At 54.2% G+C, this 15487-nt stretch overlaps 1 protein-coding gene and 1 long non-coding RNA gene across 2 annotated transcripts in view; one reads left to right on the top strand and one right to left on the bottom strand.

The window, feature by feature from the left end:
- The window catches only part of LOC142907753 (uncharacterized), a 54054-nt gene that overhangs the window by 12387 nt on the left and 26180 nt on the right, over window positions 1–15487 (bottom strand). Inside the window, exon 3 of the mRNA XM_076057491.1 lies at window positions 13549–13668. Within this exon, the coding sequence (XP_075913606.1) occupies window positions 13549–13668 (120 nt within the window). The remainder of the gene's footprint in view (window positions 1–13548; window positions 13669–15487) is intronic.
- LOC142907744 (uncharacterized) lies at window positions 1746–3676 on the top strand. Its single transcript, XR_012931249.1, has 3 exons — window positions 1746–1764; window positions 3068–3102; window positions 3628–3676. It is a non-coding gene; the product is annotated as an uncharacterized LOC142907744 (long non-coding RNA).

Genomic DNA, 15487 nt, shown 5'->3' with positions numbered 1-15487 from the left:
AGAGCCTCCAGGGAGGAGAAGCTCACCTGGAGGAGAGGGGGAGGAGATGTTGACTACCTCGCCTGGTACACGGGAGGACGTGGGTTCTATCACAGACACTGTGAGATGTTGACTACCTCGCCTGGTACACAGGAGGACGTGGGTTAGATCACAGACCATGTGAGATGTTGACTACCTCGCCTGGTCTACAGGAGGTCGTGGGTTAGATCACAGACCCTGTGAGATGTTGACAAGCGGCAGGAGGCCAACAGCGAGTCGTCGCCGGAGGCCAGAGCCTCCAGGGAGGAGAAGCTCACCTGGAGGAGACGAGAGGGGAGATGTTGAATACATCACCTGGTCTACAGGAGGTCGTGGGTTAGATCACAGACCCTGTGAGATGTTGACTACCTCGCCTGGTCTACAGGAGGACGTGGGTTAGATCACAGACACTGTGAGATGTTGACTACCTCGCCTGGTACACAGGAGGTCGTGGGTTAGATCACAGACCCTGTGAGATGTTGACTACCTCGCCTGGTCTACAGGAGGACGTGGGTTAGATCACAGACACTGTGAGATGTTGACTACGGCAGGAGGCCAACAGCGAGTCGTCGCCGGAGGCCAGAGCCTCCAGGCAGGAGAAGCTCACCTGGAGGAGAGGAGAGGGGAGATGTTGAATACCTCGCCTGGTCTACAGGAGGTCGTGGGTTAGATCACAGACCCTGTGAGATGTTGACTACCTCGCCTGGTCTACAGGAGGTCGTGGGTTCTATCACAGACCCTGTGAGATGTTGACTACGGCAGGAGGCCAACAGCGAGTCGTCGCCGGAGGCCAGAGCCTCCAGGGAGGAGAAGCTCACCTGGAGGAGAGGGGAGAGGGGGAGGGAGATGTTGACCACCTCGCCTGGTACACAGGAGGACGTGGGTTAGATCACAGACCCTGTGAGATGTTGACTACCTCGCCTGGTCTACAGGAGGTCGTGGGTTAGATCACAGACCCTGTGAGATGTTGACTACGGCAGGAGGCCAACAGCGAGTCGTCGCCGGAGGCCAGAGCCTCCAGGGAGGAGAAGCTCACCTGGAGGAGACGAGAGGGGAGATGTTGAATACATCACCTGGTACACAGGAGGTCGTGGGTTAGATCACAGACACTGTGAGATGTTGACTACCTCGCCTGGTCTACAGGAGGTCGTGGGTTAGATCACAGACCCTGTGAGATGTTGACTACCTCGCCTGGTACACAGGAGGTCGTGGGTTAGATCACAGACCCTGTGAGATGTTGACTACCTCGATTGGTCTACAGGAGGTCGTGGGTTCAATCCTAGACCCGGTGAGATGTTGACTACCTCGCCTGGTACACAGGAGGTCGTGGGTCCTGATTAGAGATGTTGACTACATCACCTGGTACACAGGAGGTCTATGTGGGTTCTGACTAGAGATGTTGACTACCTCGCCTGGTACACGGGAGGTCGTGGGTTCGATCCGTGACCCTGTGAGATGTTGACTACCTCGCCTGGTCTACAGGAGGTCGTGGGTTAGATCACAGACCATGTGAGATGTTGACTACCTGGCCTGGTCTACAGGAGGTCGTGGGTTAGATCAAGTGACCCTGTGAGATGTTGACTACCTCGCCTGGTACACAGGAGGTCGTGGGTTAGATCACAGACCCTGTGAGATGTTGACTACCTCGCCTGGTCTACAGGAGGTCGTGGGTTAGATCACAGACCCTGTGAGATGTTGACTACCTCGCCTGGTGCACAGGAGGTCCTGGGTTCTATCACAGACACTGTGAGATGTTGACTACCTCGCCTGGTCTACAGGAGGTCGTGGGTTAGATCCCAGACCCGGTGAGATGTTGACTACGGCAGGAGGCCAACAGCGAGTCGTCGCCGGAGGCCAGAGCCTCCAGGGAGGAGAAGCTCACCTGGAGGAGAGGGGGGGGGAGATGTTGACTACCTCACCTGGTCTACAGGAGGTCGTGGGTTAGATCACAGACACTGTGAGATGTTGACTACCTCGCCTGGTACACAGGAGGTCCTGGGTCCTGATCAGAGATGTTGACTACATCACCTGGTCTACAGGAGGTCGTGGGTTAGATCACAGACACTGTGAGATGTTGACTACCTCGCCTGGTACACAGGAGGTCGTGGGTTCTATCACAGCCCCTGTGAGATGTTGACTACCTCGCCTGGTACACGGGAGGTCATGGGTTCGATCCGTGACACTGTGAGATGTTGACCACCTCGCCTGGACTACAGGAGGTCGTGGGTTCCGATCACAGACCCGGTGAGATGTTGACTACCTCGCCTGGTCTACAGGAGGTCGTGGGTTCTATCACAGACCCTGTGAGATGTTGACTACCTCGCCTGGTACACGGGAGGTCGTGGGTTAGATCCCTGACCCTGTGAGATGTTGACTACCTCGCCTGGTACACGGGAGGTCGTGGGTTAGATCAAGTGACCCTGTGAGATGTTGACCACCTCGCCTGGTCTACAGGAGGTCGTGGGTTAGATCCCAGACCCGGTGAGATGTTGACTACCTTGCCTGGTCTACAGGAGGTCGTGGGTTCCATCACGTGACCCTGTGAGATGTTGACTACCTCGCCTGGTACACAGGTGGTCGTGGGTTAGATCACAGACACTGTGAGATGTTGACTACTTCGCCTGGTACACGGGAGGACGTGGGTTAGATCACAGACCGTGTGAGATGTTGACTACCTCGCCTGCTACACAGGAGGTCGTTGGTTAGATCACAGACACTGTGAGATGTTGACTACCTCGCCTGGTCTACAGGAGGTCGTGGGTTAGATCACAGACCCGGTGAGATGTTGACTACCTCGCCTGGTACACAGGAGGTCGTGGGTTCCATCCCGTGACCCGGTGAGATGTTGACTACCTCGCCTGGTCTACAGGAGGTCGTGGGTTCCATCCCGTGACCCGGTGAGATGTTGACTACCTCGCCTGGTCTACAGGAGGTCGTGGGTTAGATCCCAGACCCGGTGAGATGTTGACTACGGCAGGAGGCCAACAGCGAGTCGTCGCCGGAGGCCAGAGCCTCCAGGGAGGAGAAGCTCACCTGGAGGAGAGGAGAGGGGAGATGTTGACCACCTCGCCTGGTACACAGGAGGTCGTGGGTCCTGATTAGAGATGTTGACTACATCACCTGGTCTACAGGAGGTCGTGGGTTAGATCCCAGACCCGGTGAGATGTTGACTACCTCGCCTGGTCTACGGGAGGTCGTGGGTTCTATCACAGACACTGTGAGATGTTGACTACCTCGCCTGGTACACAGGAGGTCGTGGGTTCTATCACAGACCCTGTGAGATGTTGACTACCTCGCCTGGTACACGGGAGGTCGTGGGTTAGATCAAGTGACCCTGTGAGATGTTGACCACCTCGCCTGGCCTACAGGAGGTCGTGGGTTAGATCCCAGACCCGGTGACATGTTGACTACCTCGCCTGGTCTACAGGAGGTCGTGGGTTAGATCACGTGACTCTGTGAGATGTTGACTACCTTGCCTGGTCTACAGGAGGTCGTGGGTTCCATCACGTGACCCTGTGAGATGTTGACTACCTCGCCTGGTACACAGGTGGTCGTGGGTTAGATCACAGACACTGTGAGATGTTGACTACTTCGCCTGGTACACAGGAGGTCGTGGGTTAGATCACAGACCGTGTGAGATGTTGACTACCTCGCCTGGTACACACAGGAGGTCGTGGGTTAGATCACAGACCGTGTGAGATGTTGACTACCTCGCCTGGTCTACAGGAGGTCGTGGGTTAGATCACAGACCCGGTGAGATGTTGACTACCTCGCCTGGTACACAGGAGGTCGTGGGTTCCATCCCGTGACCCGGTGAGATGATGACTACCTCGCCTGGTCTACAGGAGGTCGTGGGTTCCATCCCCTGACCCGGTGAGATGTTGACTACCTCGCCTGGTCTACAGGAGGTCGTGGGTTAGATCCCAGACGCGGTGAGATGTTGACCACCTCGCCTGGTACACAGGAGGTCGTGGGTTAGATCCCAGACCCGGTGAGATGTTGACTACCTCGCCTGGTCTACAGGAGGTCGTGGGTTAGATCACAGATCCTGTGAGATGTTGACTACCTCGCCTAGTATACAGGAGGTCGTGGGTTAGATCACAGATCCTGTGAGATGTTGACTACCTCGCCTGGTGCACAGGAGGTCGTGGGTTAGATCACAGACACTGTGAGATGTTAACTACCTCGCCTGGTATACAGGAGGTCGTGGGTTAGATCACAGACACTGTGAGATGTTGACTACCTCGCCTAGTACACGGGAGGTCGTGGGTTAGATCACAGACCCTGGGAGATGTTGACTACCTCGCCTGGTACACAGGAGGTCGTGGGTTAGATCACAGACCCTGTGAGATGTTGACCACCTCGCCTGGTACACAGGAGGTCGTGGGTTAGATCACAGACACTGCGAGATGTTGACTACCTCGCCTGGTGCACAGGAGGTCGTGGGTTAGATCACAGACACTGTGAGATGTTGACTACCTCGCCTGGTACACAGGAGGTCGTGAGTTAGATCACAGCCACTGTGAGATGTTGACTACATCACCTGGTACACAGGAGGTCGTGGGTTCTATCACAGACACTGTGAGATGTTGACTACCTCGCCTGGTCTACAGGAGGTCGTGGGTTAGATCCGTGACCCTGTGAGATGTTGACTACCTCGCCTGGTGCACAGGAGGTCGTGGGTTAGATCAAGTGACTCTGTGAGATGTTGACTACCTCGCCTGGTACACGGGAGGTCGTGGGTTAGATCACAGACCCTGTGAGATGTTGACTACCTCGCCGGGTACACGGGAGGTCGTGGGTTAGATCCCAGACCCGGTGAGATGTTGACCACCTCGCCTGGTACACAGGAGGTCGTGGGTTAGATCCCAGACCCGGTGAGATGTTGACTACCTCGCCTGGTATACAGGAGGTCGTGGGTTAGATCACAGATCCTGTGAGATGTTGACTACCTCGCCTAGTATACAGGAGGTCGTGGGTTAGATCACAGATCCTGTGAGATGTTGACTACCTCGCCTGGTGCACAGGAGGTCGTGGGTTAGATCACAGACACTGTGAGATGTTGACTACCTCGCCTGGGATACGGGAGGTCGTGGGTTAGATCCCAGACCCGGTGAGATGTTGACTAGCTCGCCTGGTCTACAGGAGGTCGTGGGTTAGATCACAGATCCTGTGAGATGTTGACTACCTCGCCTAGTATACAGGAGGTCGTGGGTTAGATCACAGACACTGTGAGATGTTGACTACCTCGCCTAGTACACGGGAGGTCGTGGGTTAGATCACAGACCCTGGGAGATGTTGACTATCTCGCCTGGTACACAGGAGGTCGTGGGTTAGATCACAGACCCTGTGAGATGTTGACCACCTCGCCTGGTACACAGGAGGTCGTAGGTTAGATCACAGACACTGTGAGATGTTGACTACCTCGCCTGGTGCACAGGAGGTCGTGGGTTAGATCACAGACACTGTGAGATGTTGACAACCTCGCCTGGTACACGGGAGGTCGTGGGTTCTATCACAGACACTGGGAGATGTTGACTACCTCGCCTGGTACACAGGAGGTCCTGGGTTAGATCACAGACCCTGTGAGATGTTGACTACCTCGCCTGGTCTACAGGAGGTCGTGGGTTAGATCACAGACCCTGTGAGATGTTGACTACCTCGCCTGGTACACAGGAGGTCGTGGGTTCGATCTCTGACCCTGTGAGATGTTGACTACCTCGCCTGGTACACAGGAGGTCGTGGGTTAGATCCGTGACCCTGTGAGATGTTGACTACCTCGCCTGGTACACGGGAGGACGTGGGTTAGATCCGTGACCCTGTGAGATGTTGACTACCTCGCCTGGTACACGGGAGGTCGTGGGTTAGATCACAGACCCTGTGAGATGTTGACTACCTCGCCTGGTATACAGGAGGTCGTGGGTTAGATCACAGACACTGTGAGATGTTGACTACCTCGCCTGGTCTACAGGAGGTCGTGGGTTAGATCACAGACCCTGTGAGATGTTGATTACCTCGCCTGGTATACAGGAGGTCGTGGGTTAGATCACAAACACTGTGAGATGTTGACTACGGCAGGAGGCCAACAGCGAGTCGTCGCCGGAGGCCAGAGCCTCCAGGGAGGAGAAGCTCACCTGGAGGAGAGGAGGGGGGAGATGTTGACCACCTCGCCTGGTACACAGGAGGTCGTGGGTTAGATCACAGACCCTGTGAGATGTTGACTACCTCGCCTGGTACACAGGAGGTCGTGGGTTCTATCACAGACACTGAGATGTTGACTACCTCGCCTGCTATACAGGAGGTCGTGGGTTCGATCCCGTGACCCTGTGATATGGTGACTACCTCGCCTGGTCTACAGGAGGTCGGGGGTTAAATCAAGTGAACTCTGTGAGATGTTGACTACCTCGCCTGGTACACAGGAGGTCGTGGGTTCTATCACAGACACTGAGAAATGTTGACCACCTCGCCTGGTACACAGGAGGTCGTGGGTTACATCACAGACCCTGTGAGACGTTGACTACCTCGCCTGGTACACAGGAGGTCGTGGGTTAGATCACAGACCCTGTGAGATGTTGACTACCTCGCCTGGTACACGGGAGGTCGTGGGTTAGATCCTTGACACTGTGAGATGTTGACTACCTCGCCCGGTCTACAGGAGGTCGTGGGTTCGATCACGTGACCCTTTGAGATGTTGACTACCTCGCCTGGTCTACAGGAGGCTGTGGGTCAGATCACAGACACTGTGAGATGTTGACTACCTCGCCTGGTACACAGGAGGTCGTGGGTTAGATCACGTGACCCTGTGAGATGTTGACTACCTCGCCTGGTACACAGGAGGTCGTGGGTTACATCACAGACCCTGTGAGATGTTGACTACCTCGCCTGGTACACAGGAGGTCGTGGGTTAGATCACAGACCCTGTGAGATGTTGACTACCTCGCCTGGTACACGGGAGGTCGTGGGTTCGATCCGTGACACTGTGAGATGTTGACTACCTCGCCTGGTCTACAGGAGGTCGTGGGTTCGATCACAACCCCTGTGAGATGTTGGCTACCTCGCCTGGAACACGGGAGGTCGTGGGTTAGATCACAGACACTGTGAGATGTTGACTACCTCGCCTGGTACACGGGAGTTCGTGGGTTATATCACAGACCATGTGAGATGTTGACTACCTCGCTTGGTATACAGGAGGTCGTGGGTTAGATCACAGACACTATGAGATGTTGACCACCTCGCCTGGTATACAGGAGGTCGGGGGTTAGATCACAGACCCTGTGAGATGTTGACTACCTCGCCTGGTACACAGGAGGTCCTGGGTTAGATCACAGACCGTGTGAGATGTTGACCACCTCGCCTGGTCTACAGGAGGTCGTGGGTTAGATCCCGTGACCCTGTGAGATGTTGACTACCTCGCCCGGTCTACAGGAGGTCGTGGGTTAGATCACAGACCCTGTGAGATGTTGACTACCTCGCCTGGTACACAGGAGGCCGTGGGTTCGATCTCTGACCCTGTGAGATGTTGACTACCTCGCCTGGTACACAGGAGGTCGTGGGTTAGATCCGTGACCCTGTGAGATGTTGACTACCTCGCCTGGTACACGGGAGGACGTGGGTTAGATCCGTGACCCTGTGAGATGTTGACTACCTCGCCTGGTACACGGGAGGTCGTGGGTTAGATCACAGACCCTGTGAGATGTTGACTACCTCGCCTGGTATACAGGAGGTCGTGGGTTAGATCACAGACACTGTGAGATGTTGACTACCTCGCCTGGTCTACAGGAGGTCGTGGGTTAGATCACAGACCCTGTGAGATGTTGACTACCTCGCCTGGTTTACAGGAGGTCGTGGGTTAGATCACAGACCCTGTGAGATGATGACTACCTCGCCTGGTATACAGGAGGTCGTGGGTTATATCACAGACACTGTGAGATGTTGACTACCTCGCCTGGTACACGGGAGGTCGTGGGTTAGATCACAGACCCTGTGAGATGTTGACTACCTCGCCTGGTACACGGGAGGTCGTGGGTTATATCACAGACACTGTGAGATGTTGACTACCTCGCCTGGTCTACAGGAGGTCGTGGGTTAGATCACAGACCCTGTGAGATGTTGACTACCTTGCCTGGTCTACAGGAGGTCGTGGGTTATATCACAGACACTGTGAGATGTTGACTACCTCGACTGGTACACAGGAGGTCGTGGGTTACATCACAGACCCTGTAGTATGTTGACTACCTCGCCTGGTACACAGGAGGTCGTGGGTTCGATCACGTGACCCTGTGAGATGTTGACTACCTCGCCTGGTGCACAGGAGGTCGTGGGTTATATCACAGACACTGTGAGATGTTGACTACCTCGCCTGGTACACGGGAGGTCGTGGGTTCGATCCGTGACTCTGTGAGATGTTGACTACCTCGCCTGGTACACAGGAGGTCGTGGGTTAGATCACAGACACTGTGAGATGTTGACTACCTCGCCTGGTACACGGGAGGTCGTGGGTTAGATCACAGACACTGTGAGATGTTGACCACCTCGCCTGCTATACAGGAGGTCGTGGGTTAGATCCCAGACACTGTGAGATGTTGACTACCTCGCCTGGGCTACAGGAGGTCGTGGGTTAGATCACAGACCGTGTGAGATGTTGACTACCTGGCTTGGTCTACAGGAGGTCGTGGGTTAGATCCGTGACACTGTGAGATGTTGACCACCTCGCTTGGTACACAGGAGGTCGTGGGTTAGATCACAGACCCTGTGAGATGTTGACTACCTCGCCTGGTACATATGAGGTCGTGGGTTAGATCACAGACCCTTTGAGATGTTGACTACCTCGCCTGGTTCACAGGAGGTCGTGGGTTAGATCACAGACCCTGTGAGATGTTTACTACCTCGCCTGGTACACAGGAGGTCGTGGGTTACATCACAGACCCTGTGAGATGTTGACTACCTCGCCTGGTACACAGGAGGTCGTGGGTTAGATCACAGACACTGTGAGATGTTGACTACCTCGCCTGGTACACAGGAGGTCGTGGGTTAGATCAAGTGACCCTGTGAGATGTTGACTACCTCGCCTGGTACACGGGAGGTCGTGGGTTCGATAACAGACCCTGTGAGATGTTGACTACCTCGCCTGGTACACAGGAGGTCGTGGGTTCGATCACAGACCCTGTGAGATGTTGACTACCTCGCCTGGTCTACAGGAGGTCGTGGGTTCGATCACAGACCCTGTGAGATGTTGACTACCTCGCCTGGTACACAGGAGGTCGTGGGTTCGATCACAGACACTGTGAGATGTTGACTACCTCGCCTGGTCTACGGGAGGTCGTGGGTTCGATCGCGTGACCCTGTGAGATGTTGACCATCTCGCCTGGTATACAGGAAGTCGTGGGTTCCATCCCGTGACCCTGTGAGATGTTGACTACCTCGCCTGGTATACAGGAGGTCGTGGGTTAGATCACAGACACTGTGAGATGTTGACTACCTCGCCTGGTACACGGGAGGTCGTGGGTTCGATCCGTGACTCTGTGAGATGTTGACTACCTCGCCTGGTCTACAGGAGGTCGTGGGTTCGATCCCAGACCCTGTGAGATGTTGACTACCTCGCCTGTTCTACAGGAGGTCGTGGGTTCGATCCCAGACCCTGTGAGATGTTGACTACCTCGCCTGGTCTATAGGAGGTCGTGGGTTCGATCCCGTGACCCTGTGAGATGTTGACCACCTCGCCTGCTATACAGGAGGTCGTGGGTTAGATCCCAGACACTGTGAGATGTTGACTACCTCGCCTGGGCTACAGGAGGTCGTGGGTTAGATCACAGACCGTGTGAGATGTTGACTACCTGGCTTGGTCTACAGGAGGTCGTGGGTTAGATCCGTGACACTGTGAGATGTTGACCACCTCGCTTGGTACACAGGAGGTCGTGGGTTAGATCACAGACCCTGTGAGATGTTGACTACCTCGCCTGGTACACATGAGGTCGTGGGTTAGATCACAGACCCTTTGAGATGTTGACTACCTCGCCTGGTACACAGGAGGTCGTGGGTTAGATCACAGACCCTGTGAGATGTTTACTACCTCGCCTGGTACACAGGAGGTCGTGGGTTACATCACAGACCCTGTGAGATGTTGACTACCTCGCCTGGTACACAGGAGGTCGTGGGTTAGATCACAGACACTGTGAGATGTTGACTACCTCGCCTGGTACACAGGAGGTCGTGGGTTAGATCAAGTGACCCTGTGAGATGTTGACTACCTCGCCTGGTACACGGGAGGTCGTGGGTTCGATAACAGACCCTGTGAGATGTTGACTACCTCGCCTGGTACACAGGAGGTCGTGGGTTCGATCACAGACCCTGTGAGATGTTGACTACCTCGCCTGGTCTACAGGAGGTCGTGGGTTCGATCACAGACCCTGTGAGATGTTGACTACCTCGCCTCGTACACAGGAGGTCGTGGGTTCGATCACAGACACTGTGAGATGTTGACTACCTCGCCTGGTCTACGGGAGGTCGTGGGTTCGATCGCGTGACCCTGTGAGATGTTGACTACCTCGCCTGGTACACACGAGGCCGTGGGTTCGATCTCTGACCCTGTGAGATGTTGACTACCTCGCCTGGTACACAGGAGGTCGTGGGTTAGATCCGTGACCCTGTGAGATGTTGACTACCTCGCCTGGTACACGGGAGGACGTGGGTTAGATCCGTGACCCTGTGAGATGTTGACTACCTCGCCTGGTACACGGGAGGTCGTGGGTTAGATCACAGACCCTGTGAGATGTTGACTACCTCGCCTGGTATACAGGAGGTCGTGGGTTAGATCACAGACACTGTGAGATGTTGACTACCTCGCCTGGTCTACAGGAGGTCGTGGGTTAGATCACAGACCCTGTGAGATGTTGACTACCTCGCCTGGTTTACAGGAGGTCGTGGGTTAGATCACAGACCCTGTGAGATGATGACTACCTCGCCTGGTATACAGGAGGTCGTGGGTTATATCACAGACACTGTGAGATGTTGACTACCTCGCCTGGTACACGGGAGGTCGTGGGTTAGATCACAGACCCTGTGAGATGTTGACTACCTCGCCTGGTACACGGGAGGTCGTGGGTTATATCACAGACACTGTGAGATGTTGACTACCTCGCCTGGTCTACAGGAGGTCGTGGGTTAGATCACAGACCCTGTGAGATGTTGACTACCTTGCCTGGTCTACAGGAGGTCGTGGGTTATATCACAGACACTGTGAGATGTTGACTACCTCGACTGGTACACAGGAGGTCGTGGGTTACATCACAGACCCTGTAGTATGTTGACTACCTCGCCTGGTACACAGGAGGTCGTGGGTTCGATCACGTGACCCTGTGAGATGTTGACTACCTCGCCTGGTGCACAGGAGGTCGTGGGTTATATCACAGACACTGTGAGATGTTGACTACCTCGCCTGGTACACGGGAGGTCGTGGGTTCGATCCGTGACTCTGTGAGATGTTGACTACCTCGCCTGGTACACAGGAGGTCGTGGGTTAGATCACAGACACTGTGAGATGTTGACTACCTCGCTTGGTACACGGGAGGTCGTGGGTTAGATCACAGACACTGTGAGATGTTGACCACCTCGCCTGCTATACAGGAGGTCGTGGGTTAGATCCCAGACACTGTGAGATGTTGACTACCTCGCCTGGGCTACAGGAGGTCGTGGGTTAGATCACAGACCGTGTGAGATGTTGACTACCTGGCTTGGTCTACAGGAGGTCGTGGGTTAGATCCGTGACACTGTGAGATGTTGACCACCTCGCTTGGTACACAGGAGGTCGTGGGTTAGATCACAGACCCTGTGAGATGTTGACTACCTCGCCTGGTACACATGAGGTCGTGGGTTAGATCACAGACCCTTTGAGATGTTGACTACCTCGCCTGGTACACAGGAGGTCGTGGGTTAGATCACAGACCCTGTGAGATGTTTACTACCTCGCTTGGTACACAGGAGGTCGTGGGTTACATCACAGACCCTGTGAGATGTTGACTACCTCGCCTGGTACACAGGAGGTCGTGGGTTAGATCACAGACACTGTGAGATGTTGACTACCTCGCCTGGTACACAGGAGGTCGTGGGTTAGATCAAGTGACCCTGTGAGATGTTGACTACCTCGCCTGGTACACGGGAGGTCGTGGGTTCGATAACAGACCCTGTGAGATGTTGACTACCTCGCCTGGTACACAGGAGGTCGTGGGTTCGATCACAGACCCTGTGAGATGTTGACTACCTCGCCTGGTCTACAGGAGGTCGTGGGTTCGATCACAGACCCTGTGAGATGTTGACTACCTCGCCTGGTACACAGGAGGTCGTGGGTTCGATCACAGACACTGTGAGATGTTGACTACCTCGCCTGGTCTACGGGAGGTCGTGGGTTCGATCGCGTGACCCTGTGAGATGTTGACCATCTCGCCTGGTATACAGGAGGTCGTGGGTTAGATCACAGACCCTGTGAGATGTTTACTACCTCGCCTGGTACACAGGAGGTCGTGGGTTACATCACAGACCCTGTGAGATGTTGACTGCCTCGCCTGGTACACAGGAGGTCGTGGGTTAGATCACAGACACTGTGAGATGTTGACTACCTCGCCTGGTACACAGGAGGTCGTGGGTTCGATCACAGACCCTGTGAGATGTTGACTACCTCGCCTGGTACACGGGAGGTCGTGGGTTCGATAACAGACCCTGTGAGATGTTGACTACCTCGCCTGGTACACAGGAGGTCGTGGGTTCGATCACAGACCCTGTGAGATGTTGACTACCTCGCCTGGTCTACAGGAGGTCGTGGGTTCGATCACAGACCCTGTGAGATGTTGACTACCTCGCCTGGTACACAGGAGGTCGTGGGTTCGATCACAGACACTGTGAGATGTTGACTACCTCGCCTGGTCTACGGGAGGTCGTGGGTTCGATCGCGTGACCCTGTGAGATGTTGACTACCTCGCCTGGTACACAGGAGGTCGTGGGTTCGATCACAGACACTGTGAGATGTTGACTACCTCGCCTGGTATACAGGAAGTCGTGGGTTCCATCCCGTGACCCTGTGAGATGTTGACTACCTCGCCTGGTATACAGGAGGTCGTGGGTTAGATCACAGACACTGTGAGATGTTGACTACCTCGCCTGGTACACGGGAGGTCGTGGGTTCGATCCCAGACCCTGTGAGATGTTGACTACCTCGCATGGTCTACAGGAGGTCGTGGGTTCGATCCCAGACCCTGTGAGATGTTGACTACCTCGCCTGGTCTACAGGAGGTCGTGGGTTCGATCCCAGACCCTGTGAGATGTTGACCACCTCGCCTGGTACACAGGAGGTCGTGGGTTCGATCCCAGACCCTGTGAGATGTTGACTACCTCGCCTGTTCTACGGGAGGTCGTGGGTTCGATCCCGACCCCTTCTCTATATTTGTCATCTGCGTCTCTCTCTCTCCGCGACCTTCGACCCGCCCACCGCGTGACCTGCGACCCGCCCACCGCGCGACCTCCGATCTCGCGACCTCTGACCTGTTTGAGGGGTGGAGAGATTCCGGGCAGGGCGACGGTCACGACGTCCTTGCCGGCGAGGAGGTCGCCAAGCCGAAGCGGCCACAACACTTCCTTGAAGGGCAGCAAAGCCTCCTCCGGCTGGGAACCACCAGACACCACCAAATACCACCAACAAACACCACCACCATCAAACACCACCAAACACCACCAGACACCACCAACAAACACCAGACACCACCAACAAACACCATCACCATCAAACACCACCAACAAACACCACCAACAAACACCAGACACCACCAACAAACACCACCATCAAATACCACCACCAAACACCATCAAACACCAGACACCACCAACAAACACCACCAACAAACACCAGACACCAAACACCACCATCAAACACTACCACCAACAAACACCACCACCACCAAACACCACCATCAAACACCACCATCAAACACCACCAACAACAAACAACACCAAATACCACCAACAAACACCACCAGACACCACCAACAAACACCACCAACAAACACCACCAACAACAAACAACACCAAATACCACCAACAAACACCACCAAACACCACCATCAAACACCACCATCAAACACCACCAACAACAAACAACACCAAATACCACCAACAAACACCACCAGACACCACCAACAAACACCACCAACAAACACCACCAACAAACACCACCATCAAACACCACCAACAAACACCAACAACAAACACCACCATCAAACACCACCATCATCAAACACCACCATCAAACACCACCAGACACCACCAACAAACACCACCAACAAACACCACCACCAAACACCACCAGACACCACCAACAAACACCACCACCAGACACCATCAACAAACACCACCACCAACAAACACCACCAACAAACACCACCAACAAACACCACCAACAAACACCACCATCAAACACCACCAAACACCACCAACAAACACCACCAACAAACACCAGACACCACCAACAAACACCACCAACAAACACCACCATCAACAAACACCACCATCAAACACTACCAACAAACACCATCAACAAACACCACCAACAAACACCACCATCAAACACCAGACACCACCAACAAACACCACCATCAAACACCACCAACAAACACTACCACCAACAAACACCACCATCAACAAACACCACCATCAAACACTACCAACAAACACCATCAACAAACACCACCAACAAACACCACCATCAAACACCAGACACCACCAACAAACACCACCATCAAACACCACCACCATCAAACACCACCACCATCAAACACCACCAACAAACACCACCACCATCAAACACCACCACCATCAAACACCACCAACAAACACCACCACCATCAAACACCACCACCATCAAACACCACCAACAAACACCATCACCATCAAAGACCACCAGACACCACCAACAAACACCACCAACAAACACCACCAACAAACACCACTAACAAACACCACCAACAAACACCACCAACAAACACCACCATCAAACACCACCAGACACCACCAACAAACACCATCACCATCAAACACCACCAGACACCACCAACAAACACCACCAACAAACACCACCAACAAACACCACCAACAAACACCACTAACAAACACCACCAACAAACACCACCAACAAACACCAGACACCACCAACAAACACCACCATCAAATACCACCACCAAACACCATCACCATCAAACACCAGACAACACCAACAAACACCACCAACAAACACCACCAACAAACACCAGACACCAAACACCACCATCAAACACTACCACCAACAAACACCACCACCACCAAACACCACCATCAAACACCACCATCAAACACCACCAACAACAAACAACACCAAATACCACCAACAAACACCACCAGACACCACCAACAAACACCACCAACAAACACCACCAACAAACACCACCATCAA

The sequence above is a fragment of the Petromyzon marinus genome, chromosome 82 (assembly GCF_048934315.1).
Source record: "Petromyzon marinus isolate PM22_M1 ecotype Great Lakes invasive population chromosome 82, UKy_Petmar_22M1.pri1.0, whole genome shotgun sequence".
In the NCBI taxonomy this organism is placed as follows: domain Eukaryota; kingdom Metazoa; phylum Chordata; class Hyperoartia; order Petromyzontiformes; family Petromyzontidae; genus Petromyzon; species Petromyzon marinus.
The sequence above is the reverse complement of the archived record's forward strand: the minus strand, read 5'-3'. Positions and strand labels throughout refer to the sequence as shown.